Consider the following 15,220-nt stretch of genomic DNA (forward strand, 5'->3'; position numbering starts at 1 on the left):
CACAAATCGACATGATGGCCTCTCGACTCAACAAGAAGCTCAAGCGGTATTGTTCTAAGTCGAGGGACCCACAAGCAGTGGCGGTAGACGCTCTGACAACTCTGTGGGTCTATCAGATGGTGTACGTGTTTCCTCCACTTCCTCTGATCCCAAGAATTCTAAAAAGAATAAAAAGGGAAAAGGTTCAAGCAATCCTCATTGCTCCGGACTGGCCATGAAGGGCCTGGTATGCGGATGTTCTCGAGATGCTGCTCGAAGATCCGTGGCCTCTATCTCTTCGCGAGGATCTTCTGCAATAGGGCCCGTTCGTCTATCAAGACTTAACCGCGTCTACGTTTAACTGCATGGAAGTTGAACGGCTGATACTAGCCAGGAGAGGGATTCCTGACAAGGTCATCCTGACTATGATCCAAGCCAGGAAGGGGGTAACGTCTAAACATTACCACCGTATTTGGAGGAAATATGTCTTTTGGTGTGCTAAAGTTTAAAATTAAGAAAGTAATAATAATTGAGAGTTCTCCGTTGTGATGATATTCAGCATATAGAATTTATTAGAAAAGGAACCACACCCAATATTCTCTGCAGAGGAGTGTGGACCAGGACAGAATTCACCCTGAGCCTGTGTGTTCAGCACACTGACTTTACTGTACATCAGTTTATACCATATACAATCATTCATAGCTTATTTACAAACAAGGCGTATATATAGATTAAACCATAGGAATACATTGGTTGATGAACTAGAAAGGTAGAAAGGGGAAATGCCAAATATGGTCAGATTAGCTAATTGTAGAGAGTGGTTTTATCCAAAAGATGGCAGACTTGCCCATGAATCATGAATCTCCTATACATAACTATTAGGTTCTCTAATAGGCTTCGTTGTCATAAAGGTCATTCTTGTTCATAATAGCGTGTTGTTGTCCAAAGTGATGGTTCCTCTGATATCACAAAATATGTCCTTCTTGTAATGTCAAGAATGGGAGGGTTTTGGATCCTGCACTGACCTAGATTCAGAGTACAAACGTAATCATGTAAAGGCCAGAGATGGACAATAATTATTGGAAATTCCTATCTGTCCGTATGGCGGTGCACCCAGAGTCAAAGAAGAGAAACAATAGTATATGCACAAGGAGAAAAGTATGACTCTTGTTTGGGCGCACTCTTGTTTAATTATCTAAGTGTTGGTTGATAAATGAAGTGCCTCCATCTACCAAAGATCTGTACAAACTGTGTTTGTATTAATGCAGCCCTAAATTGGGTTAAGTACGTGAGTGGAAGAGCCCACACACTACTAAACAATTCTATTGGTTTGCCACTGTTATGGATAGGTAAATTGTGACGAATAAGGTTCAGGAGGTAGTAGGATTAAGTATAAGTGGTGATACTGCTGTTGGTGTTGTTTCTATAGGGAAGGGAGTCTTCCTACTTCACCGGGTATTCCCTAGCAGTCGCCTGTCTAGGTACTGACCCAGCCCACCTCCGTTTAGCTTCCAAGATCGGACGAGATTGGGCGTGAGCGTAGGGGTATGGTCGTAGAAAGAACTGACCCTATACCACCAATGAGAGTGCACCGAAACGGAAGGATTGGTTCCTCCTCAGGAAAAAGAATACAAGGACTTCGTTGAGAAGGAGAATGACCACAGTCGGGTAAGTGTGAATCTGCTGTCCACGTTAGACTGAAGAGACGGGTCCCTTGAGGGGACACGCTCACCAGAATCGTGGATGAGAGTTCACAGAAGAAAGAAAAGCAAGAAGATATTTGAGGGTAGAGGAGATGTTGAAAGAAGCAATTGAATTAAATACAGTTGGTCCCTTTCGGTCACCTGGGTTGTTTGAATACTGATGGATCCAAGTAATTGTGACGGATAATCAAGCAGGTACCAAAATGACGAGAAAATATTTTATAATAATAACCATGAAGATAATAATAAATTCTTGTAATTGGTACCAATTCACTAAGTAGGTACGGCGTTACTTGTGCATAGCAGACCCTAGTAGTATTTTACAACCAACGAACTAGTATGATATACCACATAACCTTAGAAATCACTAGTAACAGTGGCAAAGAATTTTACCATCAACAACAATTGTTGCTTATTTGACATGAAATAATGTGTGAGACCGATGGATTGTCATCTCTGAAGTAGTTCCCTGGGTGACATGCCCTCAGAGGGACAAAAACATCATACACACAGTTTGAAACTGCCTAGGGAAGATTCACTGCGGGATCGCACAACACCTGTCCCTGTTACATTGAATACAAAGAGAAAATATCCCTTGATGTCATAAGCAGAACACCTGTCCCTGTTACATTGAATATAAAGAGATAATATTTCTTGATGTGTATAAACAAAGAATTATGCGAATATGTTGTACTCATACACTGGGAACATCAGTAATGTGAATAACAGGATTATTTGCTGAAAACCTCAATATTTAGCTGAAGCGTAAAGGCTTAATCAAATAAAGCAGATAAAGGTTTAGGTGTCACCTCTTCAACCAGTGGGCAGGCGGGGTGCCCGTAGGGAATGCGGGGCCACAAATTGTACGCCCTTATCACAAATCTGTATTACAATGTACCCATATAGGGAGTATACACATATGCAATGCAGCCCAGCTGGAGGTACCAGCAATATTGGTGACAGAGATTGTTTCAGAGGCACAAGAAATATTCAGCTAAAGCATAAATACTTAATGAGAAAGGCAATAAATATCACCCATTCAAAATGTCAGACAGGCATCAGTAAGGCATTAAATATCATCCATTCAAATGTCGGACAGGCAAGGTGCCCACAAGGAAAGTAGGCAGGCGGGGTGCCCGCAGAGAATGCAGGGCCACAAATTGCCCACCCTTATCACAAGTCTGTATCACAATGTACCCACATAGGGAGTACACACATATGAAATACAGCTCAGCTGGAAATACCAGCAATTTAGGTGACAGAGATTGTTTCAGAGGCACAAAAAGTATTCAGATAAAGCAAAAATACTTAATGAATGGCTCTGAATGGAAGTGAACAAGCCCGTGACCGGGTGAAACGCGTTTTCCTTGTGGGCACCTTGCCTGTCCGACATCTGAATGGGTGATATTTAATGCCTTACTGATGCCTGTCTGACATTTTTGAATGGGTGATATTTATTGCCTTTCTCATTAAGTATTTTTGCTTTATCTGAATACTTTTTGCGCCTCTGAAACAATCTCTGTCACCTAAATTGCTGGTATTTCCAGCTGAGCTGTATTTCATATGTGTGTACTCCCTATGTGGGTACATTGTGATACAGACTTGTGATAAGGGTGGGCAATTTGTGGCCCCGCATTCTCTGCGGGCACCCCGCCTGCCTACTTTCCTTGTGGGCACCTTGCCTGTCCGACATTTGAATGGATGATATTTAATGCCTTACTGATGCCTGTCTGACATTTTGAATGGGTGATATTTATTGCCTTTCTCATTAAGTATTTATGCTTTAGCTGAATATTTCTTGTGCCTCTGAAACAATCTCTGTCACCAATATTGCTGGTACCTCCAGCTGGGCTGCATTGCATATGTGTATACTCCCTATATGGGTACATTGTAATACAGATTTGTGATAAGGGCGTACAATTTGTGGCCCCGCATTCCCTACGGGCACCCCGCCTGCCCACTGGTTGAAGAGGTGACACCTAAACCTTTATCTGCTTTATTTGATTAAGCCTTTACGCTTCAGCTAAATATTGAGGTTTTCAGCAAATAATCCTGTTATTCACATTACTGATGTTCCCAGTGTATGAGTACAACATATTCGCCTAATTCTTTGTTTATACACATCAAGAAATATTATCTCTTTATATTCAATGTAACAGGGACAGGTGTTCTGCTTATGACATCAAGGGATATTTTCTCTTTGTATTCAATGTAACAGGGACAGGTGTTGTGCGATCCCGCAGTGAATCTGCCCTAGGCAGTTTCAAACTGTGTGTATGATGTTTTTGTCCCTCTGAGGGCATGTCACCCAGGGAACTACTTCAGAGGTGACAATCCATTGGTCTCACACATTATTTCATGTCAAATAAGCAACAATTGTTGTTGATGGTAAAATTCTTTGCCACTGTTACTAGTGATTTCTAAGGTTATGTGGTATATCATACTAGTTCGTTGGTTGTAAAATACTACTAGGGTCTGCTATGCACAAGTAACGCCGTACCTACTTAGTGAATTGGTACCAATTACAAGAATTTATTATTATCTTCATGGTTATTATTATAAAATATTTTCTCTGACGTCCTAGTGGATGCTGGGGACTCCGTAAGGACCATGGGGAATAGACGGGCTCCGCAGGAGACTGGGCACACTAAAAGAAAGATTTGGTACTACCTGGTGTGCACTGGCTCCTCCCTCTATGCCCCTCCTCCAGACCTCAGTTAGATTTCTGTGCCCGGCCGAGCTGGATGCACACTAGGGGCTCTCCTGAGCTCCTAGAAAGAAAGTATATATTAGGTTTTTTATTTTACAGTGAGACCTGCTGGCAACAGGCTCACTGCAACGAGGGACTAAGGGGAGAAGAAGCGAACCTACCTGCTTGCAGCTGGCTTGGGCTTCTTAGGCTACTGGACACCATTAGCTCCAGAGGGATCGACCGCAGGACCCGTCCTTGGTGTTCGTTCCCGGAGCCGCGCCGCCGTCCCCCTTACAGAGCCAGAAGCAAGAAGATGGTCCGGAAAATCGGCGGCAGAAGACTTCAGTCTTCACCAAGGTAGCGCACAGCACTGCAGCTGTGCGCCATTGCTCCTCATACACACTTCACACTCCGGTCACTGAGGGTGCAGGGCGCTGGGGGGGGGGGCGCCCTGAGCAGCAATAATATCACCTTGGCTGGCAAAATAACCACAATATATAGCCCCAGAGGCTATATATGTGGTAATTACCCCTGCCAGAATACAGAAAAAAGCGGGAGAAAAGTCAGCTGAAAAAGGGGCGGAGCCATCTCCCTCAGCACACTGGCGCCATTTCTCCCTCACAGTTCCGCTGGAAGGAAGCTCCCTGACTCTCCCCTGCAGTCTACACTACAGAAAAGGGTAAAAAAGAGAGGGGGGGGCACAGATTTGAGGCGCAGTAAATATTATAGCAGCTATAGGGGACATAATTCAGTTAGTCCCTGCATTATATAGCGCTCTGGTGTGTGCTGGCATACTCTCTCTCTGTCTCCCCAAAGGGCTTTTGTGGGGTCCTGTCTCCTTTAAGAGCATTCCCTGTGTGTGTGTGCGGTGTGTCGGTACGGCTGTGTCGACATGTTTGATGAGGAGACTTATGTGGAGGCGGAGCAGATGCCTATAAATGTGATGTCACCCCCTGCGGGGCAGACACCTGAGTGGATGGACTTATGGAAGGAATTACGTGCAAGTGTCGACTCCTTACATAAAAAATTTGACGACATGCCAAATGCGGGACAGCCGGCTTCTCAGCTCGTGCCTGCCCAGGCAATTCAAAGACCATCAGGGGCTCTAAAACGCCCACTACCTCAGATGGCAGACACAGATGTCGACACGGATACTGATACCAGTGTCGACGACGATGAGTCAAATTTGATGTCCACTAGGGCCATTCGTGGCATGATTGAGGCAATGAAAGAGGTTTTACACCTTTCTGATATAAACCCAGGTACCTCAAAAAAGGGTATTATGTTTGGGGAGAAAAAACTTCCAATAGTTTTTCACCCATCTGAAGAATTAAATGAAGTGTGTGAAGAAGCGTGGGCTTTCCCTGATAAGAAATTGGTGATTTCAAAAAAATTACTAATGGCGTTCCCTTTCTCGCCAGAGGATAGGTCACGTTGGGAAACTCCCCCTAGGGTGGATAAAGCGCTCACACGTTTGTCTTAATAGGTGGCACTACCGTCTCCGGATACGGCCGCCCTAAGGGAACCTGCTGATAGAAAGCAGGAGGCTATCCTAAAGTCTATATATACACACACTGGTGTTATACTGAGACCAGCTATTGCTTCAGCGTGGATGTGCAGTGCTGCTGCTGCTTGGTCAGATTCCCTGTCAGAAAATATTGACACCCTGGACAGGGACACTATATTGCTAACCGTAGAGCATATAAAAGACTCAGTCTTGTACATGAGAGATGCACAGAGGGAGATCTGCCGGCTGGCATCTAGAATAAGTGCATTGTCCATTTCTGCTAGGAGAGGCTTATGGACTCGGCAGTGGACAGGGGATGCAGATTCTAAAAGGCACATGGAAGTTTTGCCTTATAAGGGCGAGGAGTTATTCGGGGATGGTCTCTCAGACCTTGTTTCCACAGCAACAGCTGGGAAGTCAGCATTTTTACCCCATGTCCCCTCACAGCCTAAGAAAGCGCCGTATTATCAGGTACAGTCCTTTCGACCCCAGGAAAACAGGCGGGGAAAAGGCGGGTCCTTTCTGTCTAGAGGCAGAGGAAGGGGAAAAAAGCTGCACCACGCAGCAGGTTCCCAGGAACAAAAGTCCTCCCCCGCTTCTTCCAAGTCCGCCGCATGACGGTGGGGCTCCACAGGCAGAGCCAGGTACGGTGGGGGGCCGCCTCAGAAATTTCAGCGATCAGTGGGTTCGCTCACGGGTGGATCCCTGGATCCTTCAAGTAGTATCTCATGGGTACAAGCTGGAATTCGAGGCGCCTCCCCCCCGCCGTTTCCTCAAATCGGCCTTACCGACAACTCCCTCGGGCAGGAAGGCTGTACTAGAGGCAATTCACAAGCTGTATTCCCAGCAGGTGATAGTCAAAGTACCCCTACTTCAACAAGGACGGGCTTACTATTCCACACTGTTTGTGGTACCGAAACCGGACGGTTCGGTGAGACCCATTTTAAATTTGAAATCCTTGAACACATACATAAAAAGATTCAAGTTCAAGATGGAATCGCTCAGGGCGGTTATTGCAAGCCTGGACGAGGGGGATTACATGGTATCCCTGGACATCAAGGATGCTTACCTGCATGTCCCAATTTACCTTCCTCACCAGGAGTACCTCAGATTTGTGGTACAGGATTGCCATTACCAAATCCAGACACTACCGTTTGGACTGTCCACGGCACCGAGGGTGTTTACCAAGGTAATGGCAGAAATGATGATACTCCTTCGAAAAAAGGGAGTTTTAATTATCCCGTACTTGGACGATCTCCTAATAAAGGCGAGGTCCAGGAAGCAGTTACTATCTCGGGAAGTGCTACAACAGCATGGCTGGATTCTAAACATTCCAAAGTCACAACTGGTTCCTTCCACACGCTTACTGTTCCTGGGGATGATTCTGGACACAGAACAGAAAAAAGTGTTTCTCCCGCAGGAGAAAGCCAAGGAGCTGTCATCTCTAGTCAGAGACCTCCTAAAACCAAAACGGGTATCGGTGCATCACTGCACACGAGTCCTGGGAAAAATGGTGGCTTCGTACGAAGCAATTCCATTCGGCAGGTTCCATGCAAGGACCTTCCAGTGGGACCTCTTGGACAAGTGGTCGGGATCGCATCTTCAGATGCATCAACTGATAACCCTGTCTCCAAGGACCAAGGTGTCTCTACTGTGGTGGCTGCAGAGTGCTCATCTTCTAGTGGGCCGCAGATTCGGCATACAGGACTGGGTCCTGGTGACCACGGATGCCAGCCTTCGGGGCTGGGGCGCAGTCACACAGGGAAGAAATTTCCAGGGACTTTGGTCAAGTCAGGAGTCGTCCCTACACATAAACATTCTGGAACTGAGGGCCATTTACAATGCCCTAAGTCAGGCAAGGCCCCTGCTTCAAAACCAGCCGGTTCTGATCCAATCAGACAACATCACGGCAGTCGCCCATGTAAACCGTCAGGGCGGCACAAGAAGCAGGGTGGCCATGGCAGAAGCCACAAGGATTCTCCGATGGGCGGAAAATCACGTACTAGCACTGTCAGCAGTGTTCATTCCGGGAGTGGACAACTGGGAAGCAGACTTCCTCAGCAGACACGACCTACACCCGGGAGAGTGGGGACTTCATCCAGAAGTCTTCCTACTGTTGGTAAACCGCTGGGAAAGGCCACAGGTGGACATGATGGCGTCCCGCCTCAACAAGAAGCTAAAGAGATATTGCGCCAGGTCAAGGGACCCTCAGGCAATAGCTGTGGACGCTCTAGTGACACCGTGGGTGTACCAGTCGGTCTATGTGTTCCCTCCTCTGCCCCTCATACCAAAGGTGCTGAGAATAATAAGAAGGCGAGGAGTAAGAACGATACTCGTGGTTCCGGATTGGCCAAGAAGAGCTTGGTTCCCCGGAACTTCAGGAAATGTTATCAGAGGACCCATGGCCTCTACCGCTCAGACAGGATCTGCTACAGCAGGGGCCCTGTCTGTTCCAAGACTTACCGCGGCTGCGTTTGACGGCATGGCGGTTGAATTCCGGATCCTAAAGGAAAAGGGCATTCCAGAGGAAGTCATTCCTACGCTGATAAAAGCCAGGAAAGAAGTAACCGCAAACCATTATCACCGCATTTGGCGAAAATATGTTGCGTGGTGTGAGGCCAGGAAGGCCCCTACAGAGAAATTTCAGCTGGGTCGTTTTCTGCACTTCCTACAGTCAGGAGTGACTATGGGCCTAAAATTGGGATCCATTAAGGTCCAGATTTCGGCTCTGTCGATTTTCTTCCAGAAAGAACTGGCTTCACTGCCTGAAGTTCAGACTTTTGTAAAGGGAGTGCTTCATATTCAGCCCCCTTTTGTGCCTCCTGTGGCACCTTGGGATCTCAATGTGGTGTTGAGTTTCCTAAAATCACATTGGTTTGAACCACTTAAAACCGTGGATCTCAAATATCTCACGTGGAAAGTGGTCATGTTATTGGCCTTGGCTTCGGCCAGGCGTGTGTCAGAATTGGCGGCTTTGTCATGTAAAAGCCCTTATCTGATTTTCCATATGGATAGGGCAGAATTGAGGACTCGTCCCCAGTTTCTCCCTAAGGTGGTATCAGCTTTTCACTTGAACCAACCTATTGTGGTGCCTGCGGCTACTAGGGACTTGGAGGATTCCAAGTTACTGGACGTAGTCAGGGCCTTGAAAATTTATGTTTCCAGGACGGCTGGAGTCAGGAAAACTGACTCGCTTTTTATCCTGTATGCACCCAACAAAATAGGTGCTCCTGCTTCTAAGCAGACTATTGCTCGCTGGATTTGTAGCACAATTCAGCTGGCGCATTCTGCGGCTGGACTGCCGCATCCTAAATCAGTGAAAGCCCATTCCACGAGGAAGGTGGGCTCATCTTGGGCGGCTGCCCGAGGGGTCTTGGCTTTACAACTTTGCCGAGCTGCAACTTGGTCAGGGGCAAACACGTTTGCTAAATTCTACAAATTTGATACCCTGGCTGAGGAGGACCTTGAGTTCTCTCATTCGGTGCTGCAGAGTCATCCGCACTCTCCCGCCCGTTTGGGAGCTTTGGTATAATCCCCATGGTCCTTACGGAGTCCCCAGCATCCACTAGGACGTCAGAGAAAATAAGAATTTACTCACCGGTAATTCTATTTCTCGTAGTCCGTAGTGGATGCTGGGCGCCCATCCCAAGTGCGGATTGTCTGCAATACTTGTATATAGTTATTGCCTAACTAAAGGGTTATTGTTGAGCCATCTGTTGAGAGGCTCAGTTGTATTTCATACTGTTAACTGGGTTTAATATCACGAGTTATACGGTGTGGCTGGTATGAGTCTTACCCGGAATTCAAAATCCTTCCTTATTGTGTCAGCTCTTCCGGGCACAGTATCCTAACTGAGGTCTGGAGGAGGGGCATAGAGGGAGGAGCCAGTGCACACCAGGTAGTACCAAATCTTTCTTTTAGTGTGCCCAGTCTCCTGCAGAGCCCGTCTATTCCCCATGGTCCTTACGGAGTCCCCAGCATCCACTACGGACTACGAGAAATAGAATTACCGGTGAGTAAATTCTTATTTTCTCGTCATTTTGGTACCTGCTTGATTATCCGTCACAATTACTTGGATCCATCAGTATTCAAACAACCCAGGTGACCAAAAGGGACCAACTGTATTTAATTCAATTGCTTCTTTCAACATCTCCTCTACCCTCAAATATCTTCTTGCTTTTCTTTCTTCTGTGAATTCTCATCCACGATTCTGGTGAGCGTGTCCCCTCAAGGGACCCGTCTCTTCAGTCTAACGTGGACAGCAGATTCACACTTACCCGACTGTGGTCATTCTCCTTCTCAACGAAGTCCTTGTATTCTTTTTCCTGAGGAGGAACCAATCCTTCCGTTTCGGTGCACTCTCATTGGTGGTATAGGGTCAGTTCTTTCTACGACCATACCCCTACGCTCACGCCCAATCTCGTCCGATCTTGGAAGCTAAACGGAGGTGGGCTGGGTCAGTACCTAGACAGGCGACTGCTAGGGAATACCCGGTGAAGTAGGAAGAATCCCTTCCCTATGGAAACAACACCAACAGCAGTATCACCACTTATACTTAATCCTACTACCTCCTGAACCTTATTCGTCACAATTTACCTATCCATAACAGTGGCAAACCAATAGAATTGTTTAGTAGTGTGTGGGCTCTTCCACTCACGTACTTAACCCAATTTAGGGCTGCATTAATACAAACACAGTTTGTACAGATCTTTGGCAGACGGAGGCAGCATAGTATGTAGCTACTTTCCGATATGCAATTATCCAGGCATAATTAAGATCTGAACATTTTACAATTTTTTGGGAGACACATCTCCCATCTGGCATATCAATGGCTATTTCTGTCTAATTTGTCTTGTTGAGTTTTCACGTATTTTAGAGAGCAGAATCAAAAGACTATACTATTAACCTTTAGGCACTTCATTTATCAACCAACACTTAGATAATTAAACAAGAGTGCGCCCAAACAAGAGTCATACTTTTCTCCTTGTGCATATACTATTGCTTCTTGTAATGTCACTAAGCCTCGTACAATATCATTGAGCACTTGTTCTCTACACAAAAGGCCTTGCTACTAGTCCCGTAAACATCTTAACCAACTGATGCACAAGTGTTGAAATAAGACACTGTTTAAAGGGAACGTAGTACAGTATTAAGAATCATAGCATAATTAATGAGACAATACAGATATATTTGATTTAACTTCAACAGGTGTGAGAGCAGACAATATTCTGCGGTGGAATTTCATCTGGGACGTTTCCTGCTTTTTCTGCAGTTGGGAGTGAATGTGGGCATACGTCTAGGCTCCATAAAAGTACAGATTTTGTCTATTATCTTCTGGAAACAATTGGTTTCTCTCCCTGAGGTCCAGACGTTCTTGAAAGGTGTTCTGCACATCCAACCTCCCTTTGTGCCTCCCACGGCTCCTTGGAGGAACTGCAGCACCAAATTGAGATCCCAATCGGACTGGTTTGAACCGTTACAGGAGGTAAACATAAAGTACCTTACGTGGAAAACCGTCACACTGTTGGCCTTGGCTTTAGCAAGACGTGTGTCGGAACTAGGGACGTTGTCTCACAAGAGCCCCTACCTAATTTTCCATGAGGACAGACCTGAACTCAGGACTCGTCAGCAATTTCTTCCTAAGGTGGTGTCCGCATTTTACATTAACCAACCTATTGTGGTTCCGGTTGTTACGGACACTTCCGCTACTTCAAAGTCTTTGGATGTGTTGAGGGCTTTGAAGGTGTATGTAAAGAGAACAGCTTGTCACAGGAAATCGGACTCGCTGTTCGTTCTCTATGATCCCAATAAAATTGGGTGTTCTGCTTTAAAGCAGTCAATTGCATGCTGGTTAGGCTCACTATCAGCATGCTTATTCCACGGCAGGCTTGCCGGTTCCAAAATCTGTACAGGCCCACTCTACTAGGTCGGTGGGTGGTTCTTGGGCGGCTTCCCGGGGTGTCTCGGCTTCACAGCTCTGCCGAGCAGCTACTTGGTCAGGTTCGAACACCTTTGCTAAGTTTTACAAGTTCGATACTTTGGCCTCTGAGGACCTTCAGTTTGGTCAATCAGTTCTGCAGGAACCTCAGCACTTTCCTACCAGGTTTGGGAGCTTTGGTACATCCCCATGGTACTAAATGGATTCCCTGTATCCCCTAGTACGCAAGAGAAAATAGGATTTTAATTACCTACCGGTAAATCCTTTTCTCGTAGTGCGTAGGGGATACTGGGTGCCCGCCCGGTGCTTCGTTCTTCCTGCACTGTTACTTAGTTAAGTATTCTGGTTTGTTCAGTTTTTGCTGTTCATTTTTCAAAGTTGGTTAGCATGGCTTTGCTCTTGTTTTGTGTGTGCTGGTTCGTAATTTCACCACTTTCCTTATCTATGCTTCTCTCAAAGTATGTCCGTCTCCTCAGGCACAGTTTCCTAGACTGAGTCTGGTAGAAGGGGCATAGAGGGAGGAGCCAGCGCACACTATCAATTTCTTAAAGTGCCCATGGCTCCTAGTGGACCCGTCTGTACCCCATGGTACTAACTGGATTCCCAGTATCCCCTACGGACTACGAGAAAAGGATTTACAGGTAGGTAATTAAAATCCTATTTTTTTTATTTGTAAATTTGATATTCAGTTTAAAAATATATTGTATACAATTTTTTTTGTGTTTTGTTACGTGGATCAGCTGTTCAGGCAATTGATGGTTTGTAACTACAAGCACACGGATTTGCCTCTTATGCAGAGAAGAGCAGTCCTTGAAACAAGTTGGAAGTTCATCAGTCCAGTCCGCAGTTCTGGCCTCGTCCGACAGCGTCATACCGCCACACAGACAAATCGGGAGTATTGACTCTGTTCCGGGAGACCATTGCAACACACCCCAGGAATTAGGGAGAACGTTTCCTCCAGTCACATAGAGGAGCTGGTAAAACTTCACATTTGTTCATCGAAGTGGTTTATATGTTTATTACAAATTAGGATTTTATTTAGATTATCTAGCTTTGAATATATTAAGCAAACTCATTTGGGCCACCTACTTTTCTCTATTTTTAGAGCTAGGACCTCTCTAGATGATTTCTTGGCTTATTCCAGAGGTTCCCAAACTGTGTGCCGTGGCTCCCTGGGGTGCCTCGGGACACTTGCAGGGGTGCCCTGGGTTGGTGGTCCAGGACCAATTAAAATTATTCATGGTCAATATAATAGGCAAAACTAGTGCTGGTGGCTGCCAGTCATAAAATATGTGGCCAAACAGAAGCAAATCTTGTCCCTCACCACACAACTGACCCTAAGGATGACATATAAACGCGATCTACTTAATGTAATATTTCTTTCTAAATTTCTCAATAAAAAATTTTTGGCCTAGGGATGCCGTGAAAAAAATTCTGATATTCTAGGGCGCCGTGATTCAAAAAAGTTTGGAAACCACTGGCTTATTCTAACTGACTAAGTTTGGTCACAAGTGTGTATGCAGTTTTGAGCCTCAGCTCCTACACATGTGGATGTGTCTGAATCGTACTGCATTTAGTACAATGAATTAGTCGTTCATGGACTGAACTGATTTATATAAGTTCCTGCAAAGTTTTAAAGTCGAAAAAGACGATAGTTTAGCACTCAGATGCAGCCAGTGTGGGATGTGATGGTGTTTTATTACCTCCTCATAATATACAGGTTCAGACTGGGCCATCAGAAAAATGCAAAGGCGGGGGCCCGCTGAGGAGGTGGGATCAGCCACTGGGTAGGTGTGGTCATCAGCCAGAGGGGCGTGGCTATCACATACAAGACTATTACAAGATAATATTATGTAGTCTCAGATTCCCAGACACAGCATTCTACTCCATGTCATCTAATACATTTTATCTGTAACACCTTTAGTCTAATAATAATCTGTGCCAAATTAACTGTCATAATTATAATCCCTACCCCCTCTATTCTAATAATAATAATTATAACAACAACAACAACAACAACAATACTCTGTAATTACCATAGTTTAATAATAATGATCTCCACACCCTTTAGTAGTAGGATAATAATAATAGTAACATCATCTGGCTCCTTTATTAAATAGAAATTATTTGTAATGATGTTTTTTTTTTCTTTTCTTTTAAGTGTATGTTCCCATCCATATGATCTAATGTCTTCTTTAGTTTATTGATAATATGTCATCTGTGCCACTTTTAAGTTTTTAAATATTACCATCATTATTGTAATCTTCTCTCTGCACCGCTCTGCAGCTCTCCTGCTCTGGTATTTCATGGTCTCTCTCCGATTCTCTGTTACTCGCTTTCTCACATAGGGGGATATCCAATTAGCCCCGGTTTTTTACCGGGGCTAATTGTCCCGCCGGGGGCTATCTAATTAGCCCCGATAAGACGCGGCACGCGCCGGCTCATCTGGGATTTTGTTTGCAGGTGAAGCAGAATCCACGGAAACAGACCCATTTTCGGCCGAAAACGGGGCTGTTTCACCCGAAAACACACAGGTTTCACTGAACCTGTGTGTTTTCGGGAGAAAAAATATTTTTTTTTTACACCCGATTTAATAGGATAGGCTGTAAAAAAAAATCGGTGAAACATCGGAAATAAAGTCCGATAAACGGCCGAAAATGGCCGTTTTTCGGACCCGATGTTTTAACGGGGATAATTGGATATCCCCCATAGAGGCAGATGTATGAAATGTGGATATAAGGGAGAAGTGGTAACAGCGCATGTTATGTGCACTGATACCGTTTCTCCCCCATGTATTACAGTGGCGGTGCGTGCTAATAGTAGCACGCTGATATGTCGGGCAATGTATGGACGGTCAGTGGCAGTGACTGCTCCGACATATGCAGCTATCTATTTCGATGTCTGCAGGTGTCATTGCCCTATCTCCACAGTAGAGATTTGTAGGTTTCTGAATTGTTGCTTTTGGTAATTTAACGTGTTGTGTTGTTTTGTTTTTTTAACTAACTATTTTTATTCATGATAATAGTGGTCCCCTCTGGTTCAGTCACAGCAGAGACCATTTTCAGATTCAAAATGGATATGGATCGGAGTCACATGGCTGAGCATATATTAAGCCTCACCCTGGAGATCATCTACCTGCTGACTGGAGAGGTGAGGGAGTCTGGGAGTGTCACAGTGACATCGCTCTTATCTCTCTTACTAACACAGGGACCTGACTGGGGAGGTGAGGGAGTCTGGGAATGTCACAGTGACATCACTCTTATCTCTATTACTAACACAGGGACCTGACTGGGGAGGTGAGGGAATATGGGAGTGTCACAGTGACATCACTCTTATCTCTATTACTAACACAGGGACCTGACTGGGGATGTGAGGGAGTCTGGGAATGTCACAGTGACATC

At 45.3% G+C, this 15,220-nt stretch overlaps 1 protein-coding gene and 2 pseudogenes across 2 annotated transcripts in view; 2 read left to right on the plus strand and 1 right to left on the minus strand.

Annotated features, from left to right (window-relative positions):
• The window catches only part of LOC135054840 (oocyte zinc finger protein XlCOF7.1-like), a 75,616-nt gene that overhangs the window by 31,367 nt on the left and 29,029 nt on the right, over positions 1-15,220 (plus strand). For both annotated transcript variants that reach the window (XM_063958230.1, XM_063958231.1), the window contains exons 2-3: positions 12,560-12,796; positions 14,845-14,969. In XM_063958230.1, the coding sequence (XP_063814300.1) occupies positions 14,892-14,969 (78 nt within the window). In that variant the 5' untranslated portion in view covers positions 12,560-12,796; positions 14,845-14,891. The remainder of the gene's footprint in view (positions 1-12,559; positions 12,797-14,844; positions 14,970-15,220) is intronic.
• Positions 1,420-1,538, minus strand: LOC134898097 (5S ribosomal RNA; annotated as a pseudogene).
• On the plus strand, positions 10,268-10,386 carry LOC134898098 (5S ribosomal RNA; annotated as a pseudogene).

Source organism: Pseudophryne corroboree, chromosome 3 (assembly GCF_028390025.1).
Source record: "Pseudophryne corroboree isolate aPseCor3 chromosome 3, aPseCor3.hap2, whole genome shotgun sequence".
Classification (NCBI taxonomy): domain Eukaryota; kingdom Metazoa; phylum Chordata; class Amphibia; order Anura; family Myobatrachidae; genus Pseudophryne; species Pseudophryne corroboree.